The 14448-nt window shown below is 35.3% G+C and overlaps 1 protein-coding gene across 1 annotated transcript; it reads left to right on the top strand.

The window, feature by feature from the left end:
* Window positions 1-4123: 4123 nt before the first annotated feature.
* Window positions 4124-7750, top strand: LOC143225647 (uncharacterized). The gene is made up of 2 exons (XM_076455444.1): window positions 4124-4212; window positions 5420-7750. Exons 1-2 carry the CDS (start codon window positions 4192-4194, stop codon window positions 6248-6250), a joined length of 852 nt encoding a protein of 283 aa, XP_076311559.1. The 5' UTR covers window positions 4124-4191; the 3' UTR covers window positions 6251-7750.
* The last annotated feature ends 6698 nt before the right edge of the window (window positions 7751-14448 follow it).

Raw genomic sequence — 14448 nt, 5'->3', positions numbered from 1 at the left:
AGACAGAAAGCAAAATCAACTAACAAAAGTAAATATATCCCACGATTTAAAAAATCACGAAATCATATACTGCTGCATACCATATATTCCCGACATCAACAGAAAAACAACCAACATTTGGCAAAAACTAGTGACAAAATATGACATTCCTGTTAATACCAAATTTATTCAAAAAGCAGGCACAAAACTGAGGTCTATACTATGTAAAAACTACATATAAACACCAACATTATAGATAAAATACAGTGTATTAACTGCCACGACTTCTATATTGGAGAAACAAGTAGAAAAATGAAAACCAGATTCAAAGAACATAAAAAAGTCACCTTCACACGTTTTCGAACACAGCAAGTCAAATAAACACAACATAACCATAGAAAACACTCAAATACTAAATAAAGAAACAAACATAAACAAACGCAAAATTAAAGAAGCCTTACTTATACAACAACTTAAACCCAAAATAAACCAATATAAAGGGACGCCTTTATACCTATATTAATATAATATAAATAAAATTATATATTCAAACATCTAACACCGCCCTCTACATTCCGACACTCACTTACACAACCCCTTCCAAACATGTGGTCAGCTTCCGGTCAGTTACCTCTTTCTTTCTTTGTGAACCTGACGATGACCGAAGAAGTTCGAAACGTTGTTCGCTCTTCCACGTAAAATATTTTCTCAACCCAAACGAGCCGTTTTTTCATATATATTTCTCAACAAGTGGGTTTTCTCGACATCACCAAGAATGACACAAATCTGTAGTATCAAAACAAAGCAACAAACACTCAGTGACAAGCAGGACAAAACTATATCACACAAAGCAAAAGAAAGTGTCATTAACAATAAAACAGGCTTACAGGGTTATATCAAACAAAGCAAGAGAAAGTGTCATCAACAATAAAACAGGCTTATAGGGTTATATCAAACAAAGCGAGAGAAAGTGTGATAAACAATAAAACAGGCTTACAGGATTATATCAAACAAAGCAAGAGAAAGTGTCATCAACAATATAACAGGCTTACAGGGTTATATCAAACAAAGCGAGAGAAAGTGTGATAAACAATAAAACAGGCTCACAGGATTATATCAAACAAAGCAAGAGAAAGTGTCATCAACAATAAAACAGGCTTACAGGATTATATCAAACAAAGCAAGAGAAAGTGTCATTAACAATAAAACAGGCTCACAGGATTATATCAAACAAAGCAAGAGAAAGTGTCATCAACAATAAAACAGGCTTACAGGATTATATCAAACAAAGCAAGAGAAAGTGTCATTAACAATAAAACAGGCTTACAGGATTATATCAAACAAAGCAAAAGTCACTAAGATTCAGTGAGAATTGAACGTAGTTATATCAAAACAAAGCTAGAGAAAATCAGTAGCAAGCAAATAAGATAACATCAAATAAAAATAACAGAAAGTCAGTAACAAATATACAGGATCAAATCAAAACAAGATAATAGATGAAGCCAGTAACAAACAAAGAGAATTATATCAAAGGGAGCAAAAACTATCACTACGAAATAAATGATTTTATATAAACAAATAACAGAAAGTCAGTAACGAGAAAGTATTGCTGTGTAAAACATTAAATCAAGAAACATTTCATTGAAATCAACATCAGATTAACAACTAACTTGCCTGCGGTGGGACAGTGGCAAGTTTATTACGTTACAACTCTAGAATCCGTGGTTTGATTCCACGCAGTGAACATAGAAGATGGTTCATTATGGCTTTGTTCTAAGACAAACGCACAACTAAATTTATCGAGACATTCTGAATACTGCGGGATAGTTAAATAAGTTCCCTGAAGCGGTTCTAAATCAAACTACACCAGGGAATAAATTAGGTAGATTTTCTTTTATATCCCTGAAGCGGTTCTAAATCAAACTATACCGGGGAATAAATTAGGTAGATTTTCTTTTATATTGCCCGACATGGCCAGGTGGGTTAAGGCGTTCGACTTGTAATTCGAGGGTCGCGGGTTCGAATCCCCGTTGCACCAAACATGCTCGTCCTTTCAGCCGTGGGGGCGTTATAATGTGACGGTCAATTCTATTATTAGTTGGTAAAGAGTAGCCTAAGAGTTGGCTGTGGGTGGTGATGACTAGCTGCCTTCCCTCTAGTCTTACACTACTAAATTAGGAATGGCTAGCGCAGATAGCCCTAGTGTAACTTCGCGAGAAATTCCAAAAATAAAAACAAACAATTCTTTCATATGAGTTTATATATCCTAACGCAAGATAAAAATAATAATTGTGGGAATTAATAACATTTGAGACTAAAGTAATTTCAAGTAGTCGCCTCTCATTGACAAATATTGTTATTTATGTTCTGGAACATGATGACAATGTATCCTTGATACTAAAGTGAAACAAAAAGCTTTAAGAACAAACCGATATGGTGGACTTTCTGCAATATGAACATTACAGGGATCGAATATAATTCTTCAAACTTATTGTTGAGCTATTGGGTAAATTTTGTTTGTTTAAGTTAAGCACAAAACTACACAATAAGCTCTGCCCACCACGGGTATAGAAATCCAGTTTCAAGCGTTGTAATTTCGCTGTGTCACTGGGAGTCTTCCAAAGGAAAGTTCTAATGATAATCTAGACTCTCAGGTAATTGTATAGTGGATCATCTTTTGCACACATTCATCACATTTTGAAGGAATATTTCGTATTAGTCAGCAGCGGTGGAGCTTATGGTCCAATTGCCCCTTGACAGATCAGCGGTAAGTTTTCGGTCTTTCAACATCAAAATCTGCAGCTCGACTCCCGCAGTAGGCAGAGTGCAACTTGAAGTTAATAAATAACAACATAATTAAACTAAAGTGTAATTTTCAATAATTGTAATTCTCTCAAGTAGTTGAGTTTTTAAGCACTGGTAATTATATTATTTTACCCACTTGCTAAAAATATTTACATTAATGTTTTCAGCAATAAACAAGGTCTGGTGGTTAGGGCACTTAACCCACAATCTGAAGGAGCTCCCAATTCGTTTTCCGTCCCCAAAAATGCCCGTTCTTGGGCTTTTGTAATATGACAGCCAATTCCAGTATTCGTTGGTAGCTTTGCGCGAAATTTAAAAACAAACAAATCAACAACAACAACAAAAATCAAACGAAGAAAAAACGTGGGTCAGTGTAAATGCTTAACATTAAACTTAAATGGACATGGCACTGATAGGGAAAAATAAAGTTATGGTAGTGATTTGAAATTAATACGTAATCCCCATTTATACAATTTTCTGAACTTAAAAGTGTTGCCTTGAATGAATCAACACACCAGAGTCAGAGGAAAGAAGAAGTCGACATAGTACCTTATTCTCAGATTCTGATTAGGATCCATCACTAATAAAACGTTTTCTAGAAATTTATTAATATTAGAAAGTGTTTCACGTACGCTTACTGGAGTCTCATCTATGTGTTTAGCTGTACATCCGGGACATGTATCCCTTTCCCATGGAAACAAAATCGGAAAGTAGGATCGAGCGAGTCCTGGTGGTTAGTATGTCTGGAGGTGAATCGAAGGATTAATGGTTCGTGATCCATTACCACCAACATGAGTCATGAATGTTAAAGCGGTATAAGAGTGACGGTCAAACCCTAAGGGGAAAGATGCTGCTGCCTAGCCTCTTCCATCTAGTGTATCAGATCAAAATGACCAAATACTATATACGACTTTACTCGAAATTGTTAAACGAATAAGTATCATTTTTGTTAAGACAAATTATCGTAATACACTTCAGTTTAAGTATCAAGGAGTGAAAGAAGAACGCCTGTAAATGAACATTTATTTGTGTTATAGATGAACATTTATTTGTGTTATAAATGAACAGAACTCGAGAAATCAAACCGATTCCTGGAGAAGCTAATAAACTTAGTTTTTCTTTAAACAGTTTTTCATTCGAATACCTCTATATTGAATGTGTGTTAATGTATTTATTTGTAAAGATGCGTTCGGCTAATGGAACGCGTGAGGGGTGCGTCCCACCCTTTAAAGTTCACTAACACGGTGACGCAGCGTTGCTACCGGAACAAGCCGAAGTTTTGACCTTGTTCATTGACGGGCCAAGTTGTTCTCTGTTCCATATATAAGTAGCGTTGCATGCGGAAGGTTTTTGAGACAAACCTAAACTGTTGTTTGTGAGAAGACATCGTTTTCCAAACAAGTGACGATGGCGTTCAACTTAGTTCAGGTAAGTAACTGTTGTTGTTGAGATACATATTGAAACCATCGCTGAGACATGGGGAACAAGCAGACCGAGCGAGTTTTATTGAAGGTTCTATTTTCTTGCAACAAAACATTGTTACTGTCCGTTTATCAGAAAAGTGTTGCCATGAACGTTGTCCACTTATTTATTTAACTTGTTTAGTAGAGTTTAAACATCTGGAAAAATGGATTATAACACTGATTCGTAATAATCTTTCTACTTCATTATTTGGGGATTTGAAATGTATTCCCTTCAGTGGGATCGCTTGGACAAGATTTTAATCACCCTATCTTCAACGAATGTTTTCATTATTAAAAAAAAGATATATGCTGTGATAATTGTAACTACATAAAAGTATTAAAAATCAATTTCAGTTAGACCTGTGAAGTCATGTTAGGAAACTGTATTTTTAATGAAGTTATCACGCACAACAAGAACATGTTAAAATTATCAATGTTGTTTTAGCTGACAATAATCTGTTCAACTGCGTATTTGTCAACATATTACAGATATAAAATAACTATGTTCAGTTGAGTGGGTAATTACTTACATTACACTTTTTACCTACAGAGTTAAGTCTACAGATTTACAACTCTAAAATCAGGGGTTCGATTTCTTTCGGTGGACTCAGCAGATAGTCCAATGTGACATTGCTATAAGACACACATTTTACCAGAGTAGCACGTGTATAAATATATACGTAAAAAAAACCAAAAAAACGGAGAACTAGAAAAAAAATACATTTATTTCTTATCAGATTGATTTATTATACCAACAAAATTTCATTAAAAGTAGCCAAATTATATAATAAATCTTATTTCATTACAAACAAGATATAACCAATACTTACTGTTACATTCCAAAAACTGTGTTTTTATCAATAATATTTCTAGAATTGTTTTTCCTAGTTTTAAGTAAAAGAAAGCACATGGTCACCTTTCACGTTTTCAGAGATTTCTGATACGGTAAGTTTTCAGTTGTCAATTTCTCACAGATTCCTTAACACGAAAGTTTCATGTTAAAAGCATGAACATATTATTAATTACATTGACGTGTAGTATTAAATGCCAGTAAATTCTTCCTTAAATTTCAGATATAAATTTTAATTATTCGTAATGTTTGCATATAATTTACTTATTTTTATCTCATTTCTTTAAAGTTTCCTAAAAAGTTAATCTCTCTCTCTTTATAGGTTTCATTATTAACGTTAGCCTTGATTGTAACACCATCTGTTGGTAAAAGTCAGAATCATGAGGAGAAAAATACAGCGTCTTCTCGGCAAGCTAAACAGTATGTATCTGTAGGGTATCCTAACAATTACATCATGTATGGTGACTACAAACCAGGCGTTCTACCGTTTATAAACAGTTACCAACAGCCTTCTTTTACGTCCCGTCTACGAAGTTTTATGTCAAACTTGTTCTTCCGTCGATCACAAACGTACAACAAGCCATATTACCAACCTTACCCAACTTTAACTCATCAACCTACTTTTCTCTCGGGTCAGACAGCAGTTAAACCTGTTTATATTTCCCCGTTAACAGGGAAGCAAGTTCGTATTTCACCATATCAAATTCAGAAGTACTATAAACCCTCAGCTCCTCAGAAAGGCCCCTATGTACCTTCGCTATCCGTTCAAAGTAGTGGCTCCACCTATGACTCGAAAAATTATGCTCAAGGTGGAGCAAGTATTACTTCTAATTCTAGCCCCGTCAAATATGTAAGTTCTGATTATTTTGTTCACTCCTCAACTAATTCCAAGAGTTCACCAAGCTACGGTTCAAAGACCTACATTAGCGGATCTAAGAACCCCTATGGTAATAAGAATACCAAACTGTCAACAACATTGACCTCGTACCAGAAACCCACACGTACACAGGCCAGTTATACGAATTCTTATCAAGGAAGTTCTGGTTTCCAACCTCTTTCATCATCTTCTCTAGCCAATCACAGCCCAGTTTACAAACCCTCTGTTTACGAGAGAGAAACAAAGGGAACAGGTAGCCAAACGTATACAGGGTAAGATTAAAAAAAACAAACTACAGTGAATCAATTAAAATAACTCCTGCAGAAGAATAGGATTAATTAAAAGATACAAGTTACCCTGTTCTGATAAATAACAATTCAAGACATCTCTATCTTAAGTACAAGTTTGAAAAATATGTGCTTCTCTGCTGAGTTACAAAGATTTACTGAACATTCAGAGTGACTTCTGTTACTTTTCATCCAACGAGCAGTTGTATAAGTGAAAACCCACTTCGAAAGCCTTTAATCTTTGGGTTTTGTTTTATTATTTCATGGTTTATTCCTGGTTTTTACTTACTCGGTCTTTTCCAGAATAGTAACATTTCTTGTTAACACTTGTCACCCACACCTAACTTTATTATTTATGCTAAATAATACAACATATCAATTCATTTTTATTATATATAAGTATGTATGAAATGCTCACTTTACTGGTGCTACAATTTTATTATACATTACCTATTCTTGTTCTTGACTTTATAGCTCGATACTACACAATAGGCTATACGCGCTCTGTTCACTTCGGAGAGATCGAACCCATATTTTTAGCGTTGTAAAATCCTCTTTGCGATTTAAATTTGAAGAGCTAATATTTGTTGACGTATCCTAAGGACACAAAGATGGGTTCTAGTCAACGAGAACTCCGAGTAACTTCAAGTGAACAAACACCAGTTCTTAAGTTTATTGTAGTATGGTGCAAATCACCAAATCAATCATTCAACACCTCTGATCACACCAGTTTATAATTCCTTATCCTAATCAATGGATGCTATGCTTTCGTTAGAACTTTCCATTTGCTCTCTCTTTAATATTGTTTTTATCCATAATTTTGTTTCCCGAAAGGTTAACAAAATGCTCCCTATCCTGGAGTATTCCAATTCATTCTCTTATGTAAACAAATCACGCACGATCATAAGTTTTCTAAATCCCACTCTTAGAACTGGTCTCACGATGCAAAAGTATCACTTCCGTACAGTTCACACTAGAATAATGACATTCCTAACCAACTGCTTAAACATAGGATTAAAAAGAAAAATAAGATGAAAACAGTTAGCGACACATAAATATGCCTTATAGAAAGGGTAAAAATAGCTGGGTTTAGAGGAACCTAGGTGGCGCAAGACTCTTGCGTCATTTTAAATTGCTAAAAAATTTTTTTTTTTAATCATTTGGATTTTGCAGCTTGTAAAAAGCTAGTTTTGAAAATAATTATTTTGGCATAACTTACCTTGTTTGATTAATATTTTGTGAAGTTTTTAACATGTAACAGTATTGAATAGAAGATAAGTGTGCAGAATCGAAACTTGGGCGATAAATGTAACAAAGCTCTTTATTTTCTAAGGGCCTATTAATGTTATACTGGTGGTATTTATGTAATTGAAAAAAACTGTTTGTATAAAAATATACTTGTGTTACGTATGTGATCACCTCTTGTGTATTTAAATACGTGGATTATTTATTTTTGTTCGTTGTAAACTGTACCTATCTTCGTTGTGTTTATTTTACCATAATAAAAATATTTAAAACATAATTTGAACCAGTTTTATTTTTTTCCTGTTAAAGCGGAGGATTCAAAATACTTCTGTGAAAAACGAAATATCGTGCTAAAAATTTACTTCCTCAATAGTTTGGAATACTCATGAACTCATAACGTGTGATATATAAATTTACATTTTTAACAGAACCGAGTTAAAAACAAGAGAATTGTACGTTTCAAAAATACCTAATGTATTCCCAGCTATGAATTAGCCAGTAAATTCGTCATCACGGTCAAGACTGGAAGATTTATTTGTAAAACGTGCAATAGTCTTATTTTTACTGATTTCTCTTATTATGGACTTTCACAAAAGAACTGACAGTTTCAAGTATGAATTACATTTTAGAGATTTTATAAAATAGAAATTAACACGCGATAACAGTGGATTACTCTACTACATAAACGTTCTTCAATGACGAAACGAAGCTCTTGCATTATGAAATACGATATCATTCGACTTAAAATTAGTTTTTGATTCACTAGGTGTCCATTATAACTAGAAAAGCTTTATATTATGACCTTGTTACATGTGTTCATAAGAGAAAGCAGAATCACTAAATAAAAATTATATTTAAAAACCTGATAGAGGATTTAGTCTGCAGTTAATTTAACTTTTATAAACGATTTTTAGGCCCATTGATTTCTTATAGTTTACTGAAAGCCGGCGTTTGAAACGTAGTTTGTGAGTTTTCGATGGGGAGACAGTAAATATAATATGTTGTAAAAGTAGATCTAAGAGCAACAGAGTGTTGGAAGTAACAGTATAAGATGATGTTTCGGATATATTTCCTGAGAACTGAAGACAGTTAACGTATTTCGTTCGAAACAATATATTTCCTGAGAACTGAAGACAGTTAACGTATTTCGTTCGAAACATCGTTTCATATTGCTTCTCTCAACAGTCGTGGGATCCAGGTTTCTAACACGCTGTTATGGTCCGTTTTCATTGTCTCATCGTCAGATCTTATATTTATTAGCACCTTAAAATTATCGTTCCACTGGAACCATCTGAAGAAAAGCACGTTCATTGATCAACTTTCAGAATTTAAAAGATCACAGGCGCTAAAACAGTTTACTAACACAATCTGCGACCTGTATTTAACAAGTGAATAAAAACAGTTTTCCAAAATGTGGTAAATTTAAAGATGGATAATACCATCAAAAACAGTAGAAATAAGATAGTATAAATGACACCATCTTTACATAACAGCGTAAGCACACAGCGTAGAAGAATGTTAACAGGCAAAAACAGGATAAATTAAACTCAACTCTAATTAAATAGCTACATATATATTGCTCTATGTTAATTCTTGTCTGTACTATTATGTAGAGATGAACTCTGATTGTAGAGAACAACAGTGTATCAATAGCACATTAAAGGTCACCTTCTAATAAGGGATTTCATGTTTTTAAAGTCGGAGGCAGGAGAAGCCACTGTATTGTGACCAATGTTCTGCCTCAAATCACATTAAACGTATTTTTACAACTAGTAAGCGAACTGATGACCTTGTATGCAGAAACGTAATGCAAATTACTGTAAAATTAAAATACCTGCCTCCAAACGTCCGTAAACGTCATCGGTTCACTTTACAAACTGAACATTTAACGGTAACCTTTAGTTTATTTTTCATTCGACGAATTAAAATCCTGCTACGAACAAGTATCGTTTCAAAATCGTATGTAATATTCTTAAAAATGTATCGTACGTAATACTTAGTTTTAATGCATACTTATTTGCCATTTAACATGATGTATAAACGTAAACTAACGTGGCAAGGGTTTAGTTTAGAGAGAGAGAAACCTGAAAAATTCTCTCTTCAACTTTGTGGTTCCTCTTCGTCCCCTCACGTGAGAAATTGTTAAAAATTCCATGGTTTTTTTTCCTTTACTTTTATTTTGATATTTTTAAGGTGGAGTGGGGTATTTGTGAGTGATAAGAAAAACGGGAGAACTGGACGAGAGCAGCATAAGTGAAGTGAGCCAGACCTTGGCCCATGGACGGAGTACACTGGCGGCTGGCGAGTTGATTTAAAATTTACTATAGCTGGATAACCTATGACTGAATAAACGGCTCTTTTCAGGATCAGGTAAGAATGTGGCTGGGACCTACAGATCCGTTGCCAGAGATTTTGCTGTGGGGGAAAACGGGAGTACCCCGAGAAAACCCACTTTCACGGCCTGGGCGCCGAAAATCTACTCAGGCCGTGCCCGGAAGTAGCTGGGAACAAACATAGGAAAAAAAAAAGAGAAAAACTGATGAACTGTGACGGTGGTATACATGGAAACTGTTAGCTGCGGTCTTGTAGATCAGGTAGTCACTTGGTCATGAACTTGTTTTCACACTTAAAGCCCATTGGTGCAAGTGAAAAACGTAGTCTAGGTGGTGGAACAACTGGCTGTTCTTCGGTGAGTTTTTCTTCGCTGGTCTGTGATGCTTTGTTTCTTCTTGTGATTTTGGTTTTAGTTTTCTGCGTGGAGGTAGTTTGTTTTTCTGTTTGAACTGTCGCGTCGATAGTTATCTTGTTAATGGTCTGAGTCTGGCTGGTTGTTGAATTCTGTGGAACTGGGACTGAAGTCTGGCATGATCTGTCCTTATTCTTTCTTGGACTGCTGAAACTTAGCGTGTTGCTAACAGAGGGAGTTGACGTCTTCTGGGTCGAGTTATCTGTATCTGTTTTCGTGTTTCTTCTGGTTAGACCTGGACTCGGCTGTATTTTTGTTGGAAGTTGTCCGTTGGTTGTTTATGATGTTTAAGTGCTTTGTTTGACCAAGTGTTGAAGGGTCGTCGATGTGGGCGTTCGGCTCTAAAGTGAAATATGTGATAATAACATCCGTCACGTAAATAACAATCAGCACTGTGCTTCGACGTTGTCACTATCTTCATGAAGTACGTAGGAAGATTAGTGTTTTCAGAAAAATTTGATGAACAGCATATACATTGGCTTGGATTTGAGGTTCTATGGCTTGTTTGATTTCTTCTGGTTGTATTGATGGGTCGACGCCCCTGAGGAATACTGAATAAAGACTGACTGGACTTTTAGTAGGGGAACAACTTACATTAAATTCGGTGTTCCATGGTTGGCACAGATAAATTTGGTCTGCGGTAGTGGCGGGTTGGATGAGAATTCCGCCCCGGGGTAAAATTCGGGTCCTGAATGGTTCAATGGTTGCCCCTGGCTTGGCTCGGGCGATCAACGTGGCGACTTGAAGCGGCGTGAGGTTTGACGGTAGACCGTCGACGATTACCGGCGGTTCTAACGGCCTGACTGGCGTGGGGGGCAGATCAGGGTAGGGATTTTGGTTAAATTATCATTTCGTTCTTTGAACGAAAAATAACCAGGGGCGGTCAGAAACTGTTGTTTCTCTTCACCCCACACAAGGCAAGAATAAATAAACAAACTGATTACGGGAGAGGAAGATTAGGTTAGAGTGGCATGTTAATTGTGTAACTAACGCGACGGTCGCAAATAAATTAAACTGGAAGTTAATAGTTTACTGAATGTTAATGGGGAGCGTCAGGAAATTAACAGCTACAGCTGGCGTGGATGAACGTTTCGTCTTATAAAGCATGTTGGCAGAGATATCAGCATGTCTGACTTGCTCAGTGACTAGCTCTGGACTTCTCTCCCTCTCCAAACAAAAAACACACACGATGTAACGCAAACGCAAACTAACGTGGCAGAGGTTTAGTTTAGAGAGAGAGAAGTCAGAAGAAGAATACTCTCTCCAACTGGGGTGTTCAGGAACGTTGTGGTTCCTCTTCATCCCCTTTCGTGGAAGGTTATTGAATTTAGCTGGGTTTTTTTTATTGTTATTATTATTATTTTTTTAAACTCTTTTTTGGGTGAAGGAGTGAAGTTGGTCATAATTAATATTATTCATGAACAAGGCAAAGATAGCACCGGAATAAAACAGCCGGATCCCGTCCCGAAAGGCAGTAAATGTGAACACAAACGACCCGATTCAGGACATGGCAATAAAGTTGCCTTGGCTGAGATCTAAAGATCCAATGCCTAAGTTTTTGCTGTGAGGGGAAACGGAGTGCCCCGAGAAAAACCCACTTTCACAGGACAGGCGCCGAAAGTTTTACCTGTCCTGAGCCGAGCCTGAAAAAGAAAATACATAATATTTACGTGAGTTTTGTCCTTTAAGTACTTTGTTGTGTGATTTGTGATTCTTGAAATATGTTGTAAGGTGAAATAAATTTGGTTGGTGCACTAGTTAATTTATAGAGTGATGCCGTTAGTTTGTTTCTGTGTTCTGCTTTTAAATAGTATTTGTGTGATATTTCCGTTAGTCTATCTCTTAGTGTTGGTAAGTTGCTGATTTGATGTATAGAATTTACTGGGGTGAATGATGGTAGTCTGAATGCAGATCTTAGTATTTTGTTTTGTTGAACTTGGATTTTCTGGAGTGTGTTATTTGACATATTATATGTGACTTGACATCCATACTCTATTAGTGGACAGATGTAAGCCTTGTGTATTTGGATAATGGTTTTTGGTGAGCATTTTGAGTATTTGCTGGTTAGAGTCATTAAGTGTGAAATGCGTTTTCTAATTGATGAGTGTATGCTGTTAACATGTTTTTTTCCATGTTAGTTTTGTGTTCAAAGTGATGCCAAGGAATGTGATGTTTTTGCTCATGTTAATGGGCGTGTTAAGTGTACTTTTTCTAGATTTTTTCTTTGTTTTTTTTTGTTTCCTGTTGAAGGTAACTGTTTGTGTTTTGATTGGATTTAAAACTACTCTCCGCTTGTTACTCCAAGTTAAGACGTTGTTAAGTGATTCTTGCACGCGAGACATGGCCATTACTGGGTTTCTGGAGATGCTCCAGATAGCGATATCGTCTGCGTATTGTGAATTATGCGTGTATATTAAATTGGGGAAAGGTATGTCGCTGATGAAAATAATATATAGTAGGGGAGAAAAGACTGATCCTTGGAGCACACACGATGTATATTGTATAAGAAGATTTATATAGGAAATTTAGCTTAGTAAGTTATGGGTGTGCAAGCTATAAAATGTATAAGAAATAACAAAACAACGTAAGCATACAAAAGTTATCAGGCCATAAAGCAGGAGAAAAAAAATAATTTTATTATTATTTATATTAAATTTCGTAATATAACATAAAATTCATGTTCCATACTGTTCGTGAGGGAAAGTAGTTAGTTTTATTACCATAAAAAAAAAAAAAAAAAGGTAGCTCGAATAGCGCTCTTGTTATCAGCATCCATCTAATCATTTAGCACGAATTATAAATGAATATACAAACATGGGCATTTAATTTATGAACCACAGGGTACAATTTCAATTGTATGGGGTTTGTGCATTTGCGTTGACAAATATGGAACTTATGGTTATTTAAGATTAACGTATATTAAAAATCATAAAGACTGATTACCATGTAAACAAAGGTGTTCTTCGTGTCTCTTACCATCAGTGATTCTTTTTCTAAATTATGTTGAAAACCTACCACAATAGAAAAACTAAAAACTGAAATATGGCTTGATGTTTGGTTAGGTTTTAGGCTTATTTTTAAATTTGACTGTACCTGAGAATACAGAGAATAAATTTGTACATATATTTTATTACTACATGCTACAGATAAATGTCGTATTTTGCTCTCAATTCTTTCTTGATGACTTATGCTTAAAATCTAATTTATGTTCTTTTCGTCTTCTTGTGGAGTTATTTTTTTACAAATTTGGTGCCTACTGCGATACGTTTCATGTTTAACAGAGAAGAAATACTTAGATGTCTTTGATATGACATTATTGTTGGATGTGCAATGCTTCAAAATACATTAAATTCAGTAGTAAGGTTTGTGTGCATTGGAAACCTTTTTGAATATTAACAGCAAGCGAAATGTTTTTATTTGCTTTCTGTAAATAATTACAGCTTTTGCTATTACATTAATGAAGTTTACTTAATAATACGTCTGTTTAATTAACAGCTTTTATTGTTTCATTAATAAAGGCTATTTAATGTCTTAAATGTTTAAGCGTCAATGTTAAGCACGAAACTCAGAGCTCGCCAATCTTAGGCCCAGCATGACCAGGCGTTCGACTCGTAAACGGAGGGTCGCAGGTTCGAATCCCTGTCGTACCAAACATGCTCGCTCTTTCAGCCGTGGGAGCGTTATAATGTGACGGTTACTCCCACTATTCATTGGTAAAAGAGTAGCCCAAGAATTGGCGGTGGGTGGTGATGACTAGCTGCCTTCCCTTTAGTCTTACACTGCTAAATTAGGGACGGCTAGCGCAGATAGCCCTCGTGTAGCTTTGCGCGAAATTCAAAAACAAACAAACAAACAATCGCCAATCTTGTTGTTTGACGGGAGAAAAGAAATAAGATGAATAAGTTAAAATAACACTAAAGTGTCTCAATTATGTAACAATCTTGATTTTAAATAAATAAAATGAAATAGAACTATCAACTTGATGAGTTAAAATTACAGTGTTTGATTGATATCTCCTGCAATAATTTCACCCTTTCATTTTGTTGTAAACAATTGATAAAACTGTAAATATTTATTTTCATAAACAGTGAATTCAGCTGTTTTGGAGTTGAATGATAATATAATGTTTAGAAATATTTTCAAACTCGGGTTTCTAGTGGAGATTTATTTTCAACTGTTTTTGTTGCGGTTTTTAA

The sequence above is a fragment of the Tachypleus tridentatus genome, chromosome 9, assembly GCF_004210375.1.
Source record: "Tachypleus tridentatus isolate NWPU-2018 chromosome 9, ASM421037v1, whole genome shotgun sequence".
Lineage (NCBI taxonomy): Eukaryota > Metazoa > Arthropoda > Merostomata > Xiphosura > Limulidae > Tachypleus > Tachypleus tridentatus.
This window is presented reverse-complemented; position numbering and strand designations above follow the sequence as displayed.